The 25,624-nt window shown below is 46.3% G+C and overlaps 1 protein-coding gene across 1 annotated transcript in view; it reads right to left on the reverse strand.

Annotated features, from left to right (window-relative positions):
- Positions 1–25,624, reverse strand: part of TMEM266 (transmembrane protein 266) — a 92,166-nt gene that overhangs the window by 48,227 nt on the left and 18,315 nt on the right. The window contains exons 3-4 of the mRNA XM_078151593.1: positions 23,364–23,518; positions 17,858–17,931 (exon numbers count right to left, since the gene is read on the reverse strand). Coding sequence (XP_078007719.1) covers positions 17,858–17,931; positions 23,364–23,518 — 229 coding nt within the window. The remainder of the gene's footprint in view (positions 1–17,857; positions 17,932–23,363; positions 23,519–25,624) is intronic.

Raw genomic sequence — 25,624 nt, forward strand, 5'->3', positions numbered from 1 at the left:
AGCCCCATTGCTCTGGAGAGAGGCTTCCTAGCCAAGAGCTCATCTCGCTCCAGTAATGACATTTGGAGGACGTGATCACTGCTATCTATGATCTAGCTACTACTTGTCCTGAAAAACATCCTGATCCCCTGCTTTGGACTGGGGAATGACTGGGATCTACTTTATCAATATCCAACATTCTTCTTCGGCCCCCTGGTTTTCATTGCTTGCGCAGGGAGCTCAGAACACAGCAAACAGCCCCATCCACTTCCATCTTGCTCCTGGACAACGAATGAGAGGCATTGTGGGATAGCGGACAAAGGTGGGCCAGCCTTCAAGTGTCATCATCACTGTCATTGTCATCATCATCATCATCATCCTCACAAGGAAGGGGACCCCATCCTCTCTCCAGGCCACCCACTCGCCTTTTGAACAGCTCTCATTGTTGGGAAGATTTTCCTGACATCAAGTTTAAATTTTTCTTTTTGCAAGTTGCAAAAAGTTCCTAGTTCTGCTCTCAGGAGTCAAAGAGAACAAATTGAATCCCTCCTGACAGCTCTTCAAATACTTGCTGGCAGCTATTAGGTTCTCCCGGTCTTCTTTTCTTCAGGCTCAACTTGCCCAGGTATTTCCGCTGGTGGGGGTTCTGGTTCCCTGCCCCTCCCCCCACTCCAACAACCTGGCTGCTGCCTCTGGGCACATGTCAATGTGCCGTTATCTTTTCTACAACATGGCGCTGAGAGCTGGGCACAATCCTCCAGGTGTGGTCTGACCAGGACAAGGGATGGTGGGACCATCACTTCCTTCATTTGGGACCCCCTATTCCTCTCCATGCAGTTCAAGGTCAAGTTATTTTGAGGGTATTTCTGTCATACTGATGACTTTGACTGAGTTTGAGGCTGGCTGGAAGCTTTCAACCTGTCACCCCAAACCCATCTTATATGTGTTCAAGCCACAGGACCTGGGCTAGACTCTCGCCTCGGCTACTCGCCACCTGTGTGTCCTTTGGCAAGTCACTTGCCCCTTCCAGGCCTCAAGCTTGTCATCTATAAATGGTGGTGGTGGTGGGGGGTTGAACTGGCTGGCCTCTGAGGACCCCGCCAGCTTGAAGGGGACTATGGACTCAGAGTTTAACTGCTGCCTTTGGGTCTGTTTCCTTTCCTGAGGGTTGGACTTTTTGATCTTTAAAGTTCTTTCTTGAGTGAACATTCTATGTTTTTTGTTCTCACGTTGTAAATTCTAAGGCTCCTTCCAGCAGCTCTAGCCCAACATTATTATAAGGTCCTTCCCAGCTTGGACATTCTATGTTCTAAGATCCCTCTTGTCTCAGACATTCTGTGTTCTAAGGCCCCTCCCGGCTCTGATATTCTGTGTTCTAAGCTTCCTCCAGATTGGACATTCTAAGGTTCCTCCCTTAGACAATGTTCGGTGTTCTGAGGTCCTTCCCAGCTCTGACATTCTGTGTTCTAAGGCCCCTCCTGGCTCTGATAGTCTGTGTTCTAAGCTTCCTCTAAGACTGGACATTCTAAGGTGTAAGGTTCCTCCCTTAGACAATGTTCTGTGTTCTAAGGCCCCTCCAGCTCAGATGTTCTGTGTTTTAAGGTCCCTCCCATCTTGGACGTTCTGTGGTCCAACATCCCATATTCTAAGTTCTGTTCTGTCTCCAAGATTCCATGGTTCTCCGGATAAATGAAGAACAAAAACAATGAGTGGCCTGATATACCAGTGGCCCAACAGTAATTCCCAACACCACCCTGTGGCCAGCCCTGGCCATTCCCAGCTGCTTCGTATGAAGCCAACTTCGGCCCATGTTCTGTGCCCAGAGCTTGGGGCCTTTGGCCTCTGAAATGCAGCACGTGCCCAACATGTAGCCCCAGGGACCCCAAACTCCAGCCTCTTAGAATCCCCAAAGAGCCTTGTAGTGTAGACTGAGCCTCTGCTCCCTGGTCACAGGGCGGGGGGGAGCAGGGTCTGACCAGGAATGGTATTATGGCGTCCAAAGCCACAGCTTCTAGAGCTCCCCAAGGGCAGGGCTTCCTTCATTTCTGCCTTCATATCCTCAGTGCCTAGCACATAGTAGGGCTTAATAATTGATTGACTGATTACTTCAGGTCCCCTTCTGCCCCCCACAACACCCCAGATCAAAGGTATGGGGGATCAGAGCTCATAGAGTTCTTCTTCAGGAGATGTCTTCTGGGAAAGGCTCGATGACCCCCCCCCCTTTGGGTCCGATGTAAGGAATTCTTGTTCCAGTACAGGTTGGACAATTAGTCTTTGAAGTCCCTCCCAAAGCCAAGATTCTGAGGGTCTCCAAGAGGCCAAGCGGGTCCAGACAAAATGGTTCTTCAGCCCAAGCTGAAGAAAGCTGTCAGCAGCAGGTGCACAGTCTGGGCCTCCTGCCCTCCCTCCCCCATGCAGACCTTCTCTGAGAAGCACTGAGCTGTCCCCAGAGATAAGGAGCCAGCAGATGGTGCTTTAAACGTCCAGGGAGCCTCCGGAGCCTGTAAAATGATGAGGGTTTCAGGGTTTAAGTGATAAAAAGCAAGGGAATGGGGCAGCTGGAACCCAGCCCTCAGAAACATCTGGAACGGCCTCGCCAGGACCCTTCCAGGCTCAGCTCGGGCCCTGGATACTCCTGGGCAAGTAACACAGGCTCTAAAATCATCTTTGTCGTCTGTGGTGTGAAAATAACACCAGAAACAACTCAGACAAATCCAGCTGGAGGGGAGGGGAGGGATCGGTCGCTGTGGTGCCTTACAGGGCAGAAGGAGGACCAGCACCCAGTGTTTGCACCCTCTAAACTTTAGTGCCCTGGGAAACAAAGTCCTGGTCACACTGCCTTTGTTACAGCTCTGCCTATGAGTCAGGACTCTCAGGCTGTCATAGTTAGAGGAGTCCTCATCTTAACCCAAGGAGAGCATTACAGGGACTCTGGATTTGCCATCAGACAGGGGTTCAAATCCCTGCTGCTTGCTCCAGGCCCCCAAATCTTTTTTTTGATCCTTTTGCTCCTTGGACAAATCACTGGCTTCTCTAGGCCTCCGTTCCTGAGTAGTAAACTAAGGAAATTGGACCCATTGATCTAAATCCTGTGATTCTAAATGTATGGGCCTGGGATAAGAAATAGAAGTTTTCTCAGCCCACATCTCAAATGGTTCCTTGGGCAGCAGTACTAAGTGTTTCCTCTATGGAGCCCTTGGACGCCTTGGTGTCTTCAAGACAACTCCCAGGGATCTCAAAGCACAGAAGGGACTTTGTCAGGTCTTAGCAAACTAGAAGGGTGAGGAGGAGCCCAATGGGCCACGTACTGTCTGGTGTCCAGCTTCTCTAAGCTCAGAGATGCTTTCTAATGACCGCCAGGGTGAGCTGGACATAGAATAAGTTGGAGAAACATTAACAAAAACCGACTTTCTTTTGTGTGACACTGGGAGAGTCATTTCACCTCTCTCTGGCTCAGTTGCCCTAGCTGTAAAAGGGAAACAATAAAGACACTGACCTCAGATTAACAAGAACTGGTATTTTAAAGTTTGAGAGGCCCTATATATACACCACAAGAGAGAGTCAGAATCGTTGACTTGTGGATCAGGAAGGCAGAAGCTTCTGGCAAGATTCCTGCTGAGGGCGTCCATCTATCTCCACTCTCCACTGCCCAATGGCTGGATATCCCTGGTCTCTGGGTTGGTGGTTAAGACTGTCGCGGCGGAGCTTATATAATGGAAGGATGGACGACAGCAGAACTGGGTGAGGACATTTCATCACAGACAGATATAGCTCTGAAGATTCTGGTTACCTGGATGGTATTTCCTGATATAACATGTGTTACATGTGTCCCTTGGGAAAATCTTGTCTATGGAACTGTACTACAAGCTGCTTGCCATCTTAAACATGGAGAACGCTAAAGGTCTGGGCAGCAATGGGCATTGTTACAATATCAGTGACAACCATGTCCTTGACCTTCTCAGCTCTTCCTTACCCTTTCAGGTGTGCCTGTCCCTGAGGTCATGGGATCCTGGCACTCATGGACATCTACTATAGGGTGTCCTTTAGAAATGGTGCAATATCTATTTTTAATGACTGGTCTATACAGAGGTAATATAGATGCATGGATAATACATTTTCTATATGTATGTATTATATACATTATATATGGGTGTGTGTATATATGTATGTATGTATTTTATTTATTTATTTAATCATTTAATCATTTATTTATTTTAGGCAATGGAGGTTAAGGACTTGCCCAGGGTCACACAGCTAGGAAGTGTCTGAGGCTGGATTTGAACTCTATGTATGTATTTTAACACTTTGTGATTCCCCTGATTTAAAGGCATCTTCCATGAATGCAAATCACAAATCCTACTATGCCTTTGTAGATGGACTTCATGGGTTGCTGAAATCACCATCTTCTTGCCTGCCTTCTGCTAATGAATCTCTCTGCACTTGGTTAAGCTCATTCTCAAACACTAAATAAACTCTGTTCCTGAGTTCACACTCAGAGCCTTCCCAGTTCAGTAGACTCTTCCAGAATTAGCCTTCTGCTAGCCTTCGAGAATGCAGGGTCACCACCACATCACAACAAGGGACGGATGAAGGGAAGCCTTTCTGCCTGGCCTATTTTGCTCAGGGACCAAAGACTGGAAAGAAGCTTGAGGACCTTCTCTGAGGTGTCCTGCCCTCTCTACGTGCAGGTCAGCTCAAAGCTGGGGAAGACTGTCGGTGGACATACACGTAATAAAAGTAGGAATTTGGAACAAAAGATCAAGGTAGAAAGCACTGGCTCAAAGAGGTTCCAACTAAGGAGCTGTATTTGCCTTTTTCCTTCCTATTCATTTGCATGAGGAATAAAAAAAAATCTTAGGATTAATAAAATTGGAGAAGAAAGGAATGTCAAATACAACGGCCCTCGGTGCTTTGTTGAAAGGGCAACCCCTGAAATGATTCTGAAGGAGGACAGTTTGGCAATCAGAAATTAAGCAGTAGTTATGTAGACTTATCAACCCTAAACCAGAAAGAAGCTGAGGACAAGGCCATGGGTCTTCTTAGGAGAGGAGGAAGGATTTCTTAAAACAGACTTAATCTTAGCCTGGTTTAGGTCCTAGCTATTTGTGGTGGTTCATAGTCTTGGCTATGGCCAATGAACACCAGTCCATTCTTTTGAGGAAGAGGCTTTCTAGACACTGCACCCAAACAAACAGGTGGCCAGATGGCCAGCAGGCACCATGGAGATATGAAGCTCAGAAGCTCTTAGAGAAAGGAGCTTAGCTGCAAAAGCAGAAGAGGCAGATGACCATTGACCAATGGAATACTGTCCAGTAGCGACCGCACAAGACTAAAAGGAAGCAGTACGTTGCATAGACATGTTGTGGCCACAAGACTGGCAGAAACCATGCAGCCCAAGAGACCAGTGGGAAGCAGGCCCAGAGGGAGTAGGTTGGTGGCTTTGCTGGAAAACCCTGGCCATCCCACAGTATAGGACGTATGAGCTATGACAAACATATTTCCTACATGTATGTCTTCTTTTTTAAGGTAATTGGGGTTAAGTGACTTGCCCAGGATCACACAGCTAGTAAGTGTCAAGTGTTTGGTGTGAGGCCAGATTTGAACCCAGGTCTTCCTGACTTCAGGGCCAGTGCTGTAACCACTGTGCCACCTAGCTGGCCCTCCTACCTGTATGTCTTCCTAAGAGCATGCCTCAGCCAGCTGGCTTCTCTACATGTCCCTTCACAAACATGCCGGGGCCATACCTCCTACGAGCGGGTTCTTTCATGGGTATTCCCAAGGTGTATCCACTCCTCCCATTGATGATGCAGATTTCTAGGAAAGTGTCTCAAGGTTTTATGGAGAGATTTGTGCTCTTGGGACTTTTCTTATGCAATTTTGTGAAGTACCTCTGCTCTGATCTCATTATGAGCCCTGCCTGATTACTAGGAGCAAAAACACAATGGTTTACTTTCATGGGACCCAGGGATTTGAAGCTAACACAAATCCAACTCCTTCATTTTACAGAAGAAGACCCATAGAGAAAAGTGACTGGCCCAAGATCACGTCTGGGGCTAAGTGGCAGAGCTGGGATTCGAACCCAGGTCCTGTGACTCCAAATCTAGCATTCTTCCCACTGTTCCAGGCTGTATTATTTTGAAGTGGCAGAAGTCCCATAGAATATCTGATCTTGGGTCAAGCTGTTCTGGTGAGATCCATATTCAAGGGAGGAGAGGAGTCTGGAAAGAGCCATCACTGATTCTGTCTAGGGCCCAGCATAAATGCCCTGTGCTCTGTATTGTTCACTTGTAGACTCTGGAGATTCAGGGGCCTCTGACAACCATTCTCCGGAAGCCCTGGGTTCTGCACGGAGGAAGTTGGCAACACAGCCCTTCCTGGCCTTTTTAGACAGAAGAGAGCAACTCTAGACTCCGTGCTTGACCTTTTAGTGAATTCTCCAAATGTGAAGAGATTTCTTTTCCTTCTACTGAGACGCGTGGAAAATTCAATGCCTTCTCCAAATCCTCCTTTTGACAGGGATGAGGTGTTCTGGTGCGCCAGGAGCGGAACGGGAAGGGTGGCTAATGGGCCTTGACTGCCTCGCACATTCCGAGGCCCACGGCTGGCACCTGGAAGGCTCATCAGGCAATCCCTTCCTAAACAGATTTCACGCTTCACTCCCCTCCCCCTCAGTGGACCCACCTGGCTAGTGTTAAGAAACATGTGTTGGCGGATGCAGGATTAGGTGGGAATGACCTCAGGGAGCTTAACTGAAGTCACTTCACATGCTTAGTTTATCCCAGGAAGAGGAGAAAATGGAAAGATTTAGACAAACACAAGAAACCCATTTTAATTCATTCATCTACAAAGGGGCCTGAACACTTCTGTGAAGGGTCTATTCTGGGCACCACAGAGATGGGTACACAAAGATGGAGAAGACACCATGCCTGCCCTCAAGAAGCTTACAATCTCATTGGGTGACAAGGCATGAACTCTCAAAACAGTTAAGCAACCATACAGGGTATTGGATGATAAACAGCCAGAATGAGGAGCACAGAGAGCTAGCGTTCTCTTTCAAGGAGGAGGGGAGATCTCTGTGGACTGCGCTGAGCTGGGGAGGGCAGCCTTCATGGAACAGGGAAGGTAGAAGAGTGAGGAGGATTTAGGGATGTGGAGATGAGAGCAAAGGGCTTTCCATGGGGTGGTGGTAGTGGTGGGTAACCTACCCATGAAAGGGTATTTTAATGTACTGGCCTGAACAACTCTGACTCACTTAAATCCAATTCACGAGCAAGTCAAGGCATCACCTGATGAAGTCACTGGTTCTTTTCAAAAACAAAGGACAAACAACAACAATTTCCTAGGAATAAAGTATCCTTTAATAAACATTGACTCAGTTTGACTCAGGGGTCATTTCACAGACTCATGGAGGAGAAGGGACCTCGGGACACTTCACATTCTGGCAGATCCCAGAATAGGAATCTCTTCTATAACATATCCAACGCGTGGGTGTCCAGCCTCCCCTTAAATACCAGGAAGGAGAGCTCACCACCTGTGAGTTAAGCCATTCCCCTTGAAGACCAGTCTCAGAGTTGGGATGTTTCTCCTTATGCTGAATGGGTTTTTTTTTTTCAACCTCCCCTCACAAACCTAGTCCCAGCAGAACAAGCCAAATCCCATCTTTGCATGGCAACTCTTCATTTGAAGGAAATGTTCACGTCCTCTTAAAGTCTGGTCTTCTTCGGCCCGGACATTTCCACGTCCTTCAATGAATGCTCAGGGCACAGCTTCAGAGGCATAGAACCCTCCTTCGGACACATGCCAGCTGGTCAGTGACCTTCCTAAAATACGGTTCCCAGAATGGGGCATGATATTTCAGATGCAGCATGATGAGGGCAAAGGACAGTGACATGAGCATCTTCCTCATTCTACATTGTGCTTCTAGCAACACAAGCTGATACCACAGTTTTGTCTACTCTGACACACTGGATTGATACTGAGCTTGCAGGCCACTGAGACCTTGCAGATCTTTTTCACTCAAACTGCTGCCTCGTTATGCCTCCTCCATCTTGGACCTGTGCAGTTGATTATTTGAACTGAAGTGTAGGACTTTCCACTTGACTCCATGAAGTTTGATTTTATTCAGTTTGGCCCAGTATGTCAGCCAGCGAGGATGTTTTTGGATTCAAGTCTCTTGTCCAACATGTTAGCTCTTGTTTACTGTTACAGTTTTTAAACAAAAAGCTTCTGGTTGCACCTGAAAAATAAGGGGAAAAACTGTTTGTTGACCCTTTGGGCTGCTCTGCTCACAGATCCCACCTGAAAACAACTGAATTCAAAGGGGAACATGAAAGGAAGGCAGGATTATTTACCAAAGGGAACCTGCTCTTGGCTTAGGGAAAGCATATCCACTCACCTCTGGCCACCCTTGGCCTTAGGATCGCTTTCTGAGCTAGCACGGTGGTAAATCCCGACTTTTGTATTGGCCCAGAGTCTTGCATGCCTGCTTAGAAGGGCTTTTAACTTAAAAGGAAGGAAAAGGAGGAAAACTATGCATGTCCACGGTCATTTCTACCAAGATAGATACCATACATTCAACTGACATAAAAAGAAGGCTAGCAAGAGAAACCACGAGAATTTAACAGGAGACAAACTCCAGGAAAAGAGCCAGGGTCTCAGAAGTCTGTTGTGCACAAATGCATAGAATATGTGTAACAAGCAAGTTGAGCTCAGCATCCTAAAACAAGGAGGCAAATTTAATCTCATCGGCATCCCTGAGCCTTGGAAGGATGAGACCTATGGCTGGAATATGGCTCTGGAAAGATCCATCTTATTTAGAAGCTACTGGAAGGTTTAAAAAGAGGAGGAGGCACATATTAAGAAGCCATATCCATGTAAGGAAATCTAGGAATCAGAGTAGGGAAATATGGGGGAGAGCAATCAGATAGAGATCAATGGAGGCAGACCCAGAAGGGATATTGTCATTAGAGTACACTTCAGATCATCTGGACAGAAGGAGGAAGAAGATGAAGGAGAAATGGTCACAGGCCTAGCATGGAGGCATGATATAGTAATGGAAAAGGCAGGGGCGTGGTGGTAAATGTTTAACAACAGGCTCTCTAGTGGGGGCAGGAAATATATGCAGGCCTTTCTTTTAAGTTTAATCTGCATTACTAATAATTTCTCCAACATTTTCTTAAATCTAGACAATTAACAAAGAATTACATCAAACCCTGATTTATAGTGTTTCTGGATTTCTGAAGTGCAAACACTCACACTGAAAGTTTAACAAGCACTGGGTAGAGGACTTGAATGATCTGGAAATCTGCTGGACTTCCTTCTCTCTTTGCTAACAAAAAAGCAGCTCAAGATTTCTTGGTTTGCTTTAGGTGATAATTTTCTCCTTCAAAAAGTAGAAGAAGCAACACTGGGATATCCCAGCTTTTATCCGATTCTCCCTAAAGAAAGAAGAACTAGTTTCTGGGGTGTAAATGGTAGGAATTTTGTGGCATGGGAGGGACTGCTCTGTCTTAGAATTCTTTATAGAGAAGGAGAGGAAAGCCGTGATCAGCCTAGCCCAAGCACTAGATTTCAAAAGGATCAGAAAAAGGATAGGTGGGTTTCTGTGGACTAAAATTTTATAGGGTAATGCAGTCCCGGAAGAATAGTGAGCTCTCAAAAATGAAGTCCTGCTCTTTTCTCCTCTTTCCTTTTAAATCTTCCTTTCAAGGAATGACTCACTGGGGAAGCCATATTTTGGAAATGAAGGTAATGTAAGAATGAAAGGATCTCTAAAAATAAGATAAATATGTGTGTGGGTTTTTTTTATTAAAGAAACAGGGATATGTTTAATAATAGCTATGATAGTAGCTACCATTTATATAAGGTTTGCACAGCACTTTATATGTGATCTCATTTGATTCGTACAATAAGCCTGTGAGGAAGGTGCTATTATTATCCCCATCTTGCAGCTGAGGAAGCAGGCTGAGAGTGGTTAAGTGATTAAGGAAACGCACAGCTACTAATTGGCAGAATTCAAAGTCAAGATTTCACTGACTACAAGTCCACTGTGCCACTGAATTGCCTACTTAAGCAAATTAAAATGCAAATTTTACTCTTAAAAACAGAATGGGGTTCTTAAAAACAGAAAGAAAATCATTTCCAATGAGGAGAAAAAGGTGATATCTAAAAAGGCTACTGTAGGTACATAAGGAATTCACTGACCAATTTAGATTTTAATTATATATACATACATGTAAATATGTAAGTATATATGTATATATGCGTATGTGTGTGTATATGTGTGTATATGTATATGTGTGTGTATATATTATATATATATGTATATATATATATGATGGACATAAGGACAGGTAACAGAAAATGAATATAAAAAGTATGGCTTGATCTTGTAAGAATAGTGTTTTTTTTTTCTCTAGGCAGTGGGGTTAAGTGACTTGCCCAGGGTCATACAGCTAGTAAGTGTTATGTGTCTGAGGCTGGATTTGAACTCAGGTCCTCCTGAATCCAGGACCAGTGTGTCACCTAGCTGCCCCAAGAATAGTGTTAGGACCGGGAAAACTCACATGGCAAGGAAAGCCAAGGATAATAAAAGATTGGTTGGGTTTTTTAAAAAGCTATATTGAGGAAAAGAAGATGAAAGAAGGGGTTGGATGATTTCTCCAGGAGGATGGCAGGATAAGTGATGATGAAGAGAAATAAGGCTTCCCAATGCTGAAATTATTTTGGTTTTTTCTGCTCCAAGAAATTATTTTTTCATTCCAGTGAATTGAGAGCAATGTAATTTCTGAGCATGGCCCCCTCCATTCAAAGATCATGGAGAAGTGGAAAGGAATCACAAGATTAGAGAAAATGAAATGACTCCAATTTCATAAAAGGAAGAGAAAGAGGTTGGTAAACTATAGATTTTATTTCTAGCACAACTCTAGGACATCATATTAGAAGTATGGTTAATGAATACCTAGAAAAGGAAGCAACCAGCACGACCTTATCAAGACAGGTCATGCCACATTAACCTAGTTTCCATTTTTCAAAGGTTTACTAGACTTATAGATCAGGGGAGTGCCATGCAATTTACCAAGAATTATCAAAGCAGTTGACAAAGCCTCATGCTATTCCATGGAAAGATGGAGCAATGTGGACTAGGTGTTAGTGCAACTAAATTGGTTCAGAACTGAATAAATGGCTGTAGTCAAAGGGCAGTCACTAACGATTTGATAGTTACTTGAAAAGTCTCCAATGCAGTGCCCCAATGACATTTTTTTCAAATTCACTGCGGCTCAAAATTTTTAATCAATGACCTAAATAGATGGCACACTTTTCAAATTGATACAAAGCGGGGATTGTGCTGGGTGACAGAATCAGGATCCAGAAAGATTTAGACAAACTGGAAGGCTGGATTTAATTTAATGAAATGAAATTTAATAGGAGTAAAATGCAAAAAGTCTTACACTTGGGTACAAAAAGAACATCAAACCCACAAGATTGCAAAAGTCAAGCTAGAAAGCATTTTTGTTCCTCAAAAAAGATCTCAGGGTCTTAGTGGGCCACAAGCTCAATATAGGTCAATAGTGTGTTATGATAGCAAAGAGAGATAATTCAATCCTAGCCAGCTTTAGAGAAGGAGAATATCTGGGACTATGGAAATGATAACGCCTGTACCCTCTGTCCTAATGAAGCTATTTCTGGATTATTGTGATCAGTTCTCAGTGATACATATTGGGAAGGAATTGATAAGATGAAGGGTAGCCAGAGGAGGGAAATTAGGACGGTGAAGGGCCTCAGCAATATGCCACATGAGTTTGGGTCAGAAGAACTGTATGTATTCAACATGGAGAAGTCTCAGAAGGGGTGGAGAGCTATATTGGTTTTTCTCAAATACTTCAAGGAAAAGGTTTTAAACTTATTCTGTTTGGCCCCAGAGGGCAGAGCTATAAGCAAGGGCAGAAGAGGCAGAGGTCAGGAAAAAGTCATAATGATGAGCACCATTCCACCAAGTGGAATGGGCTGCTTGGGAGGCGGTGGGTAGCCCCTCCCTGGAAGTCTTCAAGTGACCTTTGGGTGACCGCTCCTCAGGCACAATGGAGGGGGATTCTTGGCTCGGCAGAGCTTGGACTGGACAGTTTCTGAGGGATCTTCTCACTCAGAGATTTGGGAAATCTCTAATTTGAACAATTACCTTTTTTCAAAGCATTTTCTCCTGTTATCGCCTTTAAGCTTCATGGCGTCTTTGGAAGAGGTGGGGCAGGGATTGGAGGGCCGTAGATGCAGAGCTGGAGGGGACCTCTGAGGCCATTCCCTCCAACTCCCTCCTTCTAGAGATTCATACATAGCCTCAGAAAGAGATGGAGCTCAACTTATGGCAGGGCCCTTGAGGTGGAAGACTACTATGGTCCTAACCTTGCAAGGCATGCACCTTATCCTTGCCAAACCATTAGTTTCAAAATTCCATTCCTTCAACAACTGGAACCTGTTCATTACCATGTGGGCCAGAAGTCAGTGATTTCTGAACCTGAACTCCTTACTTTTCTCCTTCAAACCTGCATCCCTCTCCTATCTCTGTGTTCTACTCTGTTGATGGTGCCACCGTCTTCTTGGTTTCCTAATCTGGAAACCTTGGAGTCAGTTCCCATCTCTCTTACTTTCTCCACATCCAGTCGATAATTTTGGTTGAAATCTGGCATCTCCCATCCGTGGACCCTGCAACAACCTTAGCTGAGGATGTCATCTCTGCTCAACTGGACTATTTAAAAAAAAATTGTTCTTGTTTCCCCCTCCATAGTCTACCTTTCACGTGACTGCCTGAGTAATCTCTGCTGGGAGCCACTCTGCTCAAAAACCTTCATCCGTCCCTGTGATCAGCTGAATAATGTAGGAACTCCTCGTCCTGGCATTCAAAGCCATTCACCATCGGACTCCAGACTACTTTCCCAGCTTCATTACACTCTATTTCCTTCTTTTCACACACCAGCCAAACTGACATTGTCTTGGCACGATTAGAGAATTCATTAAAAGGTGGAAGGCGGAGTTGAGTTCCTCCCCTCTGACAAAAAAGAGCCAAGATGGGTGATGTTGCCAGCTTCATTCAAGCGGGGCTCGGCATTTCTAGATCATTTTGGTCTCCGGTTCCCTCTCCTTCCCCAGGGCTGCAGACTGTGTTCTCTTCCCATCCTTATCCTGCCCTGTCCCCTTTCTGTGCCCCTGATCCCATTCCATCTCCTAGAATCCGCCCTTTCTACACAACTTGTGGGGGTGGAGTGGTTGTCTGTCATTGGATAAAAACCCGAACTAGCGATCCCAACCCCTGGATTCTAGCCCTGCTGCCTTTGCTACTTCCCGGGTGACCTCAGACACGTCATTTAACTTCGGTGCTTTTCAGTCTGCCAATCTGTAAAATGGGGATTTGCCTCACCTACCTCACTGCTTGTCATGAGCATCTGACGAGAAAACAGAGGCAGAAGGGCTTTGGAAGGTACCAAAGAGTTACGTGTATGTAGGGCATCATTAAGCCTAATAGGTTGGAGTCATTAAATACTACAGACCCTTCTCACCTTGTAGCTTGAGAGCAGTCCCAGTGTGGGAAGGGCCACCAGTGGTTCCAATCTCCTGACACTGCTGACCCCATCATCTAGCTCTACCCAACCTACCCAAAGGAGTGACTGACTATTACCCACTAGGTAACAAGACAGTGCCCACCTCTGGTCTGAGGTGAGAGGCATTTCTGTGGGTCAGAACGTTTTTGTGTTTTCCCCAGTAACTGGTCCCCTGCCATGGCTGATGCACAGATTCAGAAACTGTTAGAACTTGGAAGGGGATGTCAAGAGACCATCTAGTCCAAGCCCCTCATTTTACAGATAAGGAAACTGAGGCCTGGGGATGTTAAGTGACTTGCCCTAGGTTACACAGGTGATAAGTATCTAAGGCAAGATCTGTTCTTTCCACTACCCTGCCTCTCCTCTTCACAGCCCTGCCTGAGCATGGTGCCACCCCACAGAAGGAACACTTGGGGCATATCAGGAAAGGGCCGAAACACATATACTTACTAGAGGCTGTTCACCCAGATGAAAGCTCCACCTTTGATGCCAGGCACAGGCACAGTTTGACCAGACTCCCATCCTTCTCTTCTTGATTGACACTTCCTTCATCCTCTTTGGCCTTGGCATCCAACCAGGGGGTGGGAGCAAATTCTGCCAGTGGGAAGAAGTCTCCCCACCCCCCTCGGCTCCCTGCCAGCCTGCAGAAAGAAGTCTCCCTGGGCACTGCCCACGCAGAGAGGGGCCGTTAGTTTCAGATGGAACATCTCTGGTCTGGCAGTGACAGGGAAGGAAACGAGAATTCGCATGGAGTCATAAATTTTGCAGGAGCCAACATCCTGCCTGAAGAGGGATCCAGGGAAAGCACTCTGACAACTGGCTAAACATTTGTGTTGGCACTCACCGATCCATGGCACATTTGCTAGGGTCTGAGGCAATTTCGACAGCTGGCTCTGGCCAGCACTGCAGGGGTATTTTTTCAGTGTTCAGGGGAGTGGGGGCTTAGGAGGGTAATACAAGGAGAAGGGATGGCCAGCAGAGAACGTTAGGGGCAGGTGTCCAAAACACCCCTAAATCACTCAGTTTGCGGAGAAAAGGCACAGATCTGGGTAGCTTCCTCCATTTTCTGGGCTTTGTTCTCTACACCCTCTGCCCTAGAGCAAGGTGAAACACGTTCTGTGCTCTGAACATCCTCAAGGTAACCCAATGCCAGCGGACAAATACACCCCAGGGACACGAGTCTGGGTCCTGGGCAGAGAAGTGGGGTCTTGGAAGGAGACCAGAAGAGGTTGAGTTCCGTGGAGTTCTGAGTGAAATTCCACACCCTCCCTCCCCAATTCCTGCCCCAAGCCCACGCAGCATCAAATGTTGCAAGCAAGCACAGAAGTAGGCAGATGTCCTCATGGAAACATGACATATTTAGGCTCAGCTCCAAGACTTTGCCAATGCCTTTTTCCTTTTCCTGAAATGCCCTCCTCCCTCCTCTCCATCTTTGTGAAGCTTATCCATCCTCCGAGGTCCCCCAAAGTCACACCTCCTCCATGAGGCCTTCCCCAACTAAGAGTCATAGATGTAGAGCTAGAGGAGCCCTCTGAAGCATCCATTCCAAACCCCTCATTTTACAGATGAGAAACTGAGGCACAGAGGTTACATGATTTGCCCAAGGTCACACAGGTAGGAATGATAGAGCCAGAATTTGAACCCAGCCCCTCAGACTCCAAATCTACTACTGTTTCCACTGCCCCTCTCTGCCTCTTTACTGTCAACACTGATTCCAGCAGTTACCACACAGTGCCTTGATCAAATGACCAAAAGTACTCTGAGAACCTTAAAGTGTTATACATGTTGTTATTTTTATTGTTTGTTACTATTATTATTGCTCACATTGCTTGACAGCTTTGAGTACTGGCCCTTCCCTCTCTCTTCTACACAGCTGTCAGAGTAATATTGCATCTCAGAATTAGGATGGGGGTGGATATCAAAGTAACAAATTGACATTTGTTAATATAGTGGAATCTTATTTTCCCTGATCTCTCCTGTTCCAGCTCATGTCCCCCCGCCACAGTCAGCTCAGCTTCCTCTTGGGTCCTATAGAACCTATTATCTATACTCCTTCTTTGGCTCTGAGTCAATCGACAAACATTTATTAAGCACCTACTGTGTTGGGCCTGGGATCACATGTTGCTTTCTTTTTCTGTCTCACGTCTTCTTTCACTTTGGTCTCCCCGGCCAGACTGACCTTGTTGGAGGAAGGGAAGCTGCCTTTGACTACATCCACTCACCCCATGCTTCCATGTCATAGATCCGCTATCTCGTCAATGTAGACATTTCCACCATTGGTGCAGATGGAGACTCAGCCATACTTCCTCATCCTATTCAGGTCTTGCCCATGCTTTCCCAGAGGCCCTCCACAAAGTTTGGATGCCCTCCTTTATATCTCTTGATAGTTTATGGCTGCTAGAGCATCCCTTGGTGTGCCCATCTCTTTGCTCCTGTCCCGTGACTGCCCCCACCTCTTTTTCTGATCACACATTTCCTCAACGCTTATGCTACTTCTTACATGTAGGTCATCAGTAGAAATACGATGTAGCCAACAGCATTCACCACTGTCATGGAGAACAAAGTCCAAATGGAAGAGGGAATCTCTATAGATGGCAAGATTTTCCTAAATGCACCTGTTTGCATATGATATTATACTAATTGCATCAAGCTTCAGAAGTTTGTAGGGCCTCTTTCATGAGATCCATGATTTTTCAGACAAAGATTAGCCAACAATCTATACAGGAAAAACCAAATGGATGAAAAGGCCTATTATCTAGAATATCATACGCAGTTGGGTGTCCAATCCATTGAGCAAGTCCATCAGTACCTAAATCTGGGATAGGCATGGCAGGAGAATAATAGGTCAGGCCCAGAATTGAACAGGAGGAAGAGATGGCCTTTGAGAAAATGTGAATTGGCTCCAAAGTTGTTCCCTGCTACAAAAATCTAACTTCTTAACACGAATGCTCTTTTGGAGGCTCTGTAGGGTGCCAATCTTAAAATATCTCAGTCTCTAAAGGATTAAAGTTGCTTCTGATCCAAAGGGCAACAGAGAAATCCATGATAGGTTACAGCACACGAATAGGCTACCTGCACAACAATTTATTATTTGAATAAATAAGCAAACGAATGCTTAATTAGAAGGAATCTATCTTAGGAAAATGAGGGCACTCGGTAAAAATGCAAACTGTTCTAAAGCTGGAATTCTAGAATTTTATTGAAGGACTTTGGAGACAGTCGTACTTATTTACTTTACATTTGTGCTATATCTATCTAGATACCATCTAATTGGCTTCCTCTGTAACCTCTGTCTCCATCTATATTTATATCTATGTCCCACTGGCTCTCCCATTAGAATACAAGTTCCCTGAGAGCAGGGATTGTTTAATCCTTTTTACTTGTAGCCCCAGAAACTGACACATGTGTTTATGTATTAAGTACACAGTAGGTGATTAATAAATGCTTGTTGAATTGATTTATTGTCAGGCTTATCGTCATAGATCACAGATCTAGAGTTGAAAGGGACCTTAGAGGCCATTTGCTCCAACACCTTCACCCCATTTTACAGACACAGAAGATGAGGTCAAGAGAAATTAGGCCACTTGAGCAAAGTCATTTCAGTTGAAAGGGACAGAGGCAGGTCCTCTCACACCAAAGCCAAAGCTCCTTCCATGACAGCACATTGCCTCTAGATCAAAGCACGCTGGCTTGACAGGACCATCCAGAGATTAGGCCCTATCAGTATGGCCTTCAGGAACCCTGGGTCACTCCATAGCAACCTGAAGGTGGACCTTGAAGGTGGCTTGTAAGGCTGTGTAATTAGCTCTGTCTTTTTGCCCAGAGGGCCTCCTGCTGTATTTCCTGGTCAAATGCAACTCATGTTCTCTACAGACCTGGTGATCCATGAACTTTTTTTTCTTAATTCTTTGATAAGCATGTTTCAATGTGATTGGCTTCCTTTGAAGTCCTATGTATTTGATTTTGTGCATTTAGAACCATTAGTCCAAGGAGGGGTCTGTAGCTTCACCAGACTGCCCAAGGGGTCTCGGACACAAAAATGGTTTTAAGAACCTTGGACTAGAGAGGCAGAGAATCTGACTAGTGTCCCAGAGGCCAGAAGAGAGAGGATAGGTCCTTTACCAAATGGTATACTTAAAGCTTGAAGGAACCTCAGAGGTCATCAGGTCCAAGTCCCTCATATTACAGATGGGGAAACTGAGGCCAGGGAAGTGAATGGCTTGCCAAGGGTCACACGGCTAAGAAGTGGCTTTCTTTCAAGAGAGGGGCTGTAGTGTTTTACCTACCTCTGAGAAGAACACAGACAGGATGACCAGGCTGATCCAGTGACTGACTCCAGCAAACTGGGATGAATTTGAAACTGTAAGGAACACAGTACAAGAAAAGCCAGGCTTAGGATAAAGGAGTTAAGTGTAAAGAGGTAGTGTCTAGAGAGTAACTAGGTGGCTTGGAACCGAGGTCAGCTCTGGGGATTGCAGAGAAAAACCCAATGTGGGATCATCCCAGGAATATGGTGTCACTGAAGTCAACTTGACAGAAAACCTCAAAGATGATAATGAAGGAAAACAGAAGGGCAAGCTGAGCGTGGGTGCATGAGTATGTGTGTGTGTGTGTGTGTGTGTGTGTGTGTGTGTGTGTGTGTGTGTGTGTGTGTATGTGCAGGGCAGGGAAAGAAGGACAAACAGTTCTTTTGCCTCAATGCCAATGACAGGTTTTAAGAGCTAACTATGGGAAGATGCTCCCAGGTCTTCTTTAGCACAAGCAAATGGAACCATCATAGCCATCACACTTGGGGGCAGAAGACCTGGGTTTGAATCCCAACTCTGACTTGTTGACTGTGTGATCTTAAGTAAATCAATTCATGTACTGGGACCTCAGTTTCCTCATTTGTAAAAGGAAGGTCCCTTTCAGCACCAATGTTGCATAAAATCCTCCAGTAGAACGTAAGCTCTATAAGGGCAGGACTGCATCATTTTTGTGCGTATATACACAGAACCTAATACAATGTCTGGAACATAGGTGCTTGTCGACCAGTGGGTTGACTCTTGACCAGACTCTTTCTCTCTCTGAGCCTCAGGTTCTTAATATAAAAAAAAGAGGTAGGGGCATTCTGGGGAGGTCTAAGGACCTCTCTGTCCTGACATTGGGACCCTCTTTTTTTTTTTTTTGGCAATTGGGGTTAAGTGACTTGCTCAGAGTCACACAGCTAGTAAGTATCAAGTGTTTGGTCTGAGGCCGGATTTGAATTCAGGTCCTTCTGACTTCAGGGCTGAAGCTCTATCCACTGCACCACCTAGCTGCCCTGGTGACCCTCTCTATCTCTAATTACTACCTAGAGCCAGCCCCATCCTCTCCTCTATGCTATCCAAGGTGCTGGCCTTGGTGGATTTGTTGTCTCCACTGTAAGGATGTTGGGGGAAGGAAGCTTGACATGGAAGATCCACCAAGGAAGCCTAAATCTGGAGGGATGGCTGGTTTAGATGACTCAGTAGGGACCTTGCATGAACTTCGGTTTGTGATAGGCTCACAAGGATCTCAGTGGCCCTCTTGTCCAACTTTTTCCTTTTATAGATGAAGAAACAGACTCAGGCGGGTTATATGATTTGCCCAAAGTCACAGAGGTGGGATTTGGGAAGCCAGGTCCTTTAGGGTTTCTTTTTTCTACACTCCAAGTGTCAAAGCTAAGGAGCTTCCCTAAAGGGCAAGGCACAGGAGTAACTTCTCTGGGAAACCCCAGGATCACCTTAGGAAGAGATGTTCGGCTGTGGCACACCTCCAGGGCCGTCCTATGTCTTTGCTGTGACCGGATGGGAGCCTGACCATTCAGCCCCCTCATTCCTGTATATAAACATCTCTAAGGAATGAGAAGCCCAGAGTGTAGGGCTCTGATGTGGAGCGAAGGCTGGGTCACACAGCCCAGTAGGAGACCCCAGCCTACCTGGGGCAGCATAATAGACCTGAGGAACTGGCAGTGGAAGACGGGGAGGGGAAAAAGGTACCAAAATGGATGATCATAGGATTTGGAGCCAGAAGGGACCTTGGAGGCCGTTTCATCCAACCCCTTCATTTTATAGGAGGGGAAACTGAGGCAGAGGGAGACAGATCTTGCTCAAAGTCACACAGGAAGTTTTAATTAAACTTGTGATTTCATCCATGTAGGGAGCATCTTCTACCAATACAGGCTGGGTCTCTGCAGCTTGTAATCTAAAAGATTTACCTACAGCACTGAGAAACTAAGGGATCTTCCCAGGGTCACGCAGCCAGCAAGCATCAGAGGCGAGACTTGAATCCGTGTCTTCCTAGCTCCGAGGCTGGCTGTTTTGCCTCCATTGTTAATCTCATTTTACAGATGAGGAAATGGAGGCTCTCCGAGGTCAAGGGAGTTGTCTGGGATCACACGGCCAGAGCGTGTCACAGCCTTGGTCTTGCTTACCCACTGCGCCCCTTTCTCTCCAGTAATACCAGCTCCCATTGCAGGCTCATAAAAGATTCTGTGAGGCAGGCAGCACGAGGAGGCTTATTCTTCATCACACAGATGAAGAAATCGAGGGGCAGGGCAAGGGAGGGATTTTCAGAAGGATGCACCGGCCTCTTTGCCCTTCTTCCCACGTGCTACTTCTGGGCATCTTCCCTGGCTGTCCCTAGAGGATGGGATTCTCCCTCTCCTCATCTCTGCCTCGTGGCTTCCTGGCTTCCTTCAGATCTCAGCTGACTCCCCAGCTTGTGCAGGACGCCTCTCCCAGGCCCCGGCAATGCTAGTGCCTTCCCTCTGTGATCACCTCCAAGTCTCCTTGCTGGATCTGGCTTGTACTTAGTTTTTGGATGTTGGGAACTCCTTGAGGGCAAGGGACTGTTTTTGCCTTTCTCTGTATCCCCGGTGCTTAGCACATAGTAGGTGCTTAATAAATGTTTGTTGTTGATGTAGAGTCTTTTGGCTCCACGATAAGGCTATATTCAAATTATAATAACACCAGAAGACCTGAGGAATGAGCACCCTAGGAAAGGGGAAGGGAAGGGAGCATTTTTATATAGCACCGCTGTGTGCCAGGCACTGTGCCAAGTGCTTTACCATTATTATCTCATTTGATCCTCACAACAGGGGCATGTGCTGTTCTGTTATTATTCCCATTTTACAGTTGGGGAAACTGAGGCAAACAGAAATTGAGTGACGTGCCCAAGATCACATAACTAGTAAGCATCCGAACCCAGATTTGAACACAGCTCTGCCTGACTCTAGGCGCAGAGCTCTGACTACTGTGCCTGCCTAGCTATCCCACAGGGAAGGTAAGGACCAGATCAGTGGGGCAGGGACAGGGAGAGGATTTGACTTTGTGGGTGCATTCCTTTTAGGCCGCTGTAGCCTTATGAGCTCTGCCCCTCAAACTACCCCCGATTCCTCCGGGCCTCAAACTGCCCGGGGGTCAGTGGAAACCGATCCAGGGAGCCAAGCGTCTGTGTGATTCGGAAGGGACCAGACTGAGAACATAAACCTCTCTCCGTCCGTTGTTTCTCAAATGAATTCCTGTGCCGTTTTTTTATTTTTTATTTTTTTTATGGCTTGTCTGAGAAGAGCCATAAATCTCCGGCTGTACATTTTATGGAATTCAAGATGCCTTTTATGAGCTGCCATTGGGTCTCCCACCAAAACCAATCTCCTGGATACTTAATTTTAAGCAAAATTCCAGTCCGTGTCTGCTAGGTTCTTAGCTCTGCCCAATGGCTTGGTTACAACCTGAAGTAGCAAGGGGCCTATGGAGAATTCACGGCATGGAACCAGAGTCTCTGTTATGATTAAATCACATAAAAATCAGACGATGTGTAGGGGGGCGAGGGAGGGGAAAATAGAATGTGCTTTAATTCAAGACAGGTTGGCTGAGTATAAAGCCAGTGTCTGTCAACTCCACGCCGGAGAAATACTTTCACTGGGACCGAGGGGCCACCAGGCACATTAAAGCCAAATGGTTTTGTCCGGTAGAGAAAGTCGGTCTGTTCTTACAAGCGTCCTTTGTTAGAAAGGGCTTCCCTGGTGGAGGTTTCAGGGGGCCCAAAGATCAGATCCAGAGCTGAAGAGGACAGGGGCCATGGAGCCCAACCTCCTTGTTTTACAGCCACGGAAACTGAGGACCAGGGCGGTTTAGAAACCTGCCCAAGGTATGTAAGTGGGATTTGGACCTAGGGTCAGTGTCTGGCTATTCCTGGGTCACAGATGAGAGAGAGTTGGCCTCTTTGGTCCACTGACCAAGCAGAAAGCAGAGGAGGTCTTTGCTTGAACAGAACTCCCGGAGTGACTTTTGCATTGAGCCGAATCACTCTGATGACGAGGTGATGGTCACTATTCGATCGACCTGCCTGTATTCCCTTGTTTCTCCCCCAAATCCCACGCTCTTTGTTGGAGGAAGGTACAGTGAGCCAGTCAGGAAGACCTGAGTTCAAATCTCGTCTCTTATGTGACTCTGGGCAAGTTACTTAACCTCTGTCTGCCTCAGTTTCCTTATCTATAAGACAGGGATAATAATAGCCCCTTACCTCACAGGTTTGTTGGGAGGAATAAAAGAATGAACACACGTTAAGGTTTGCAAACCTTAAAACGCTATATAAATGGTAGTGATTACTGAAGACATTGGTGGTGGAGGCAGAAAGAGCAAAAGAGGGACAGCAAAGACTCTTGTGCATCAGATCTTTGAATTCTGTAATCCCAATTGGCCAAGGGTCCCGGAAGCTCCCAGAGGCTGGGGACCTCTGGCTGAGGTTCAAAGATAGGGGAATTTAATAAGTTAAAAAAGTCCTGGGGGCTAAAGACAGTTTCCCTAGAGCTCCAAGAGAAGACAGAGGCCCAGGTAGATGTGTGCCCTTGATGCCCGAGGCCCAGGGGCCTGGGTACCTTTTCTGATGTCTTTTAAGGGCATCAGCAAGGACAGAAGGGTTTGTTCCAAATGGTTCCCCAAGACCCTGACATATTCTCCAGAGGGCCCATATCAACAACAGGTTCACCTGGTTTAGCCGTGTATAACTTTTTCACAAAGGCAAATTCATTAAACTTTAAAAGGTACCTCCCTACCTACCAGTGGGGTGGGGGAGAGAGAGAAGGAAAGGAAACTCACTTGAAACAATTTAAAAAGTACATTCCACACAGGGTCCCCAACCTTTTCCTGATGAAGATTTCCCCCAAATCTCTTTCTTACATTCAGGAGAGGGGAATGTGAATACAAATTATTAAAGGGGTCATAGTGGGAACCTCTCAGAAATCATCTAGTTCAATCTCCTCATTTTTTTAAGGCAATGGGGTTAAGTGACTTGCACAGGGTCACACAGCTAGTAAGTGTTAAGTGTTTGGTCTGAGACCAGATTTGAACTCAGGTCCTCCTGATTTCAGGGCCGGTGCTCTATCCACTGTACCACCTAGCTGCCTCTCCTCATTTTTCAAATAAGGAAACTGAGGCCCAGAGGAGCCAAATGACTTGGCCAGTATTCTTCAGGTAGGAAGCATCTGAATTGGAACTCAAACCCAGGCCTCTCTGGCTCCAAATCCATTTTCCCTTTTCGCCCTGCCCTACTGCAGGTGAGGAGAAAATGGCTGCTGGCCAAATTTGGCTGCTATGACCACCTCCACGAGCCACAGGAGAGGATATGCTGGCATTGGCTGGTTTGGACCCCTCCCCAGAAGGGTGCAAGTCCCACCCACGGGGGACGAGCGGCTGGCTGGGGACCCCTGCCCCACCGGGTACACGTGGAATAAATCTACAGGCAGACGCGGATCCGCTCACACACCCGGGGCTCTGTCTCGCTACTCACACTGCAGAGCCTTTATGTCTATCAGCAGTTCCAGGGTCAGAAGAATCACCACCAGAATGACACAGGCCACCAGGAAGCTGTTGAGACTCGCGCTCAGTAAAAACACCTGCCACACGGAGGCTCGCCTTCCACAGCACGGCTTCAGCCAGCTGGACCTGGCGGAACAAGACAGGGGAGGGGAGAGAAGGCGCTGAGCGGGTCGCCGAAGGTCCCGCCGACGTCCCAGGCCTGGCGTTGCCACTGACTCGCTGTGCGACCCCGGGCAGGTCTCCCGCTCTCCCTCAGCATGGAGAGTAGCAGGAAGACATGGGGAAAGTGGCCTGCACTGATGCAGGACAAAGCAGAGAGGCTAGTGGAACAAGGACGAAAGAACGCTAAGAGAGGGGCCGTGAGGACCAGCCTTGGTCCCATTGAACAGGTGAGGAAACAGACCTTCCTCCTTCTGGCAGAGAGGTGAGGGTCTATGGGGGCCAAGTGCTGCATATGCTGTCAGAGACAGGCGCCATATTGGTTACTTCTGATAAGCTGTTTTGATTTGTTACGAGGGAGGGGCTCAATGCTGATGTAGGAAAGGCTTATATCCAGAAATGACATAAAAACACAAGGCAATAAAATACACTAAAAACTAAGTAATCTTTTCTTCGTCCTGTGTTAGGTCCAGGGTGTATGGGTTTGTCATGAAGGTTTATTTGCTATTTGCTGTGTGTGCTCTTTATGGAACTGGAATTTGGTGGGAAAGAAGTCAAGCCTTTGACATGTACATATATATGTTACATATGCATACATCTATACACACATATACACGTGTGTACATCACACAGGCACACAATACACGCGTGTACATTATACACACATATGCATGCGTGCACATCACACATACACACATACACATGTGTGTACATCACATATACAATATACATGTGTATACATCACAATACACACATATACATGCGTGTACATTGCAATACACAGTCTGTATATTACACACATATACATATGTGCATATTGCACATACACAAACACATCTGTGTATATTACACATACACACGCATGTATATTACACATACACATGCGTGTATATTACACATACACACATATATGTATATTCATTTCTTCCTTTTAAGGTATGGGGATTAAGAACTCTCCTTGAACCTAACATTACTTCCCCTAGACTAATAATATTTTTTTTTGTGGGGGGGAACAGATATAATTCTGGCCCTGTGTCAGACCCTTTGTCTGAGGAGAGCAGAGTAACCAGTTTCTGACACCAATCTCCTGCTTTCCTTATGGAAAGCAATCAAAGTCTCCCTTGGAGAAGTGTGGGTAGAAGAAATTCTGAAAATGTTTATTTATGACTCCCTGTGAGCTATATCTGGGCAGCTGGGTGGTACAGTGGATAGAGTACCAGGCCTGGAGTCAGGAAGACCTGAGTTCAAATCTGGCCTGAGACACTTATTAGCTGTGTGACCCTGGACAAGTCATTTCACTCTGCCTCAGTTTCCTCATCTGTAAAATGAACTGGAGTAGGAAATGACAAACCATTTCAGTATCTTTGCCAAGAAAACCCAAAGGGGGCATGGAGAGTTGGACATAACTGAAATGAGCTGTATCTAAGCAACAACAAATGAGCCTTATCTAAACACACCTGTGTGGGCAGACGACACCCACGTGGCAACCCGTAAACATAAAAACATCGCAGATATTCCATCCCCTGGATCAGGGCCTTTGCCCAGGTTGTCTCCCACGCCTAGGACGTGCTCCCTTCCTCCTCTCTGCTTCAGGGGATCCCTGCCTGGCTTCCTTATAGGAGGCAGGTGCTGATCTCCCAGGCTCTGAGGCTCTTCTAGATCCTAGGACCTACAAGGTCAACCTCATGCCTTGCACAAGAAGCCTTTCCCAAGCCCTAAATGGCAGCGCCTTCCCTCTGAGGTCATTGTCCTGGGGCTATCCTGCACACATCTTGTTTGTGGGTTGTTTCCTCTCATCAGACTGGGAGCCCCGGGAGGGCAGGGACTGTCTTTTGTCTTTCTTTGTATCCCAGTGCCCAGGACAGTGCCTGGTATGTAGTAGGTGCTTAATAAATGCTTGTTATCTTGACTTGTGTCTTAAGGCCCCTTGCAGTTCTAACACCGGGTACTGAGAGTCCTGATGCTGGGCATGTGACTGCAGTGTAACATGCAGATGGGGATCTGATGAAATGTGGGAAAAAGGAAAGACTGAGGTGACACGGAGACGTGTCTGCCTCTGATCTCCAAGGTCTA

The sequence above is a fragment of the Phascolarctos cinereus genome, unplaced genomic scaffold (genome assembly GCF_003287225.1).
Source record: "Phascolarctos cinereus isolate Bilbo 61053 unplaced genomic scaffold, phaCin_HiC Scaffold_3;HRSCAF=262, whole genome shotgun sequence".
In the NCBI taxonomy this organism is placed as follows: domain Eukaryota; kingdom Metazoa; phylum Chordata; class Mammalia; order Diprotodontia; family Phascolarctidae; genus Phascolarctos; species Phascolarctos cinereus.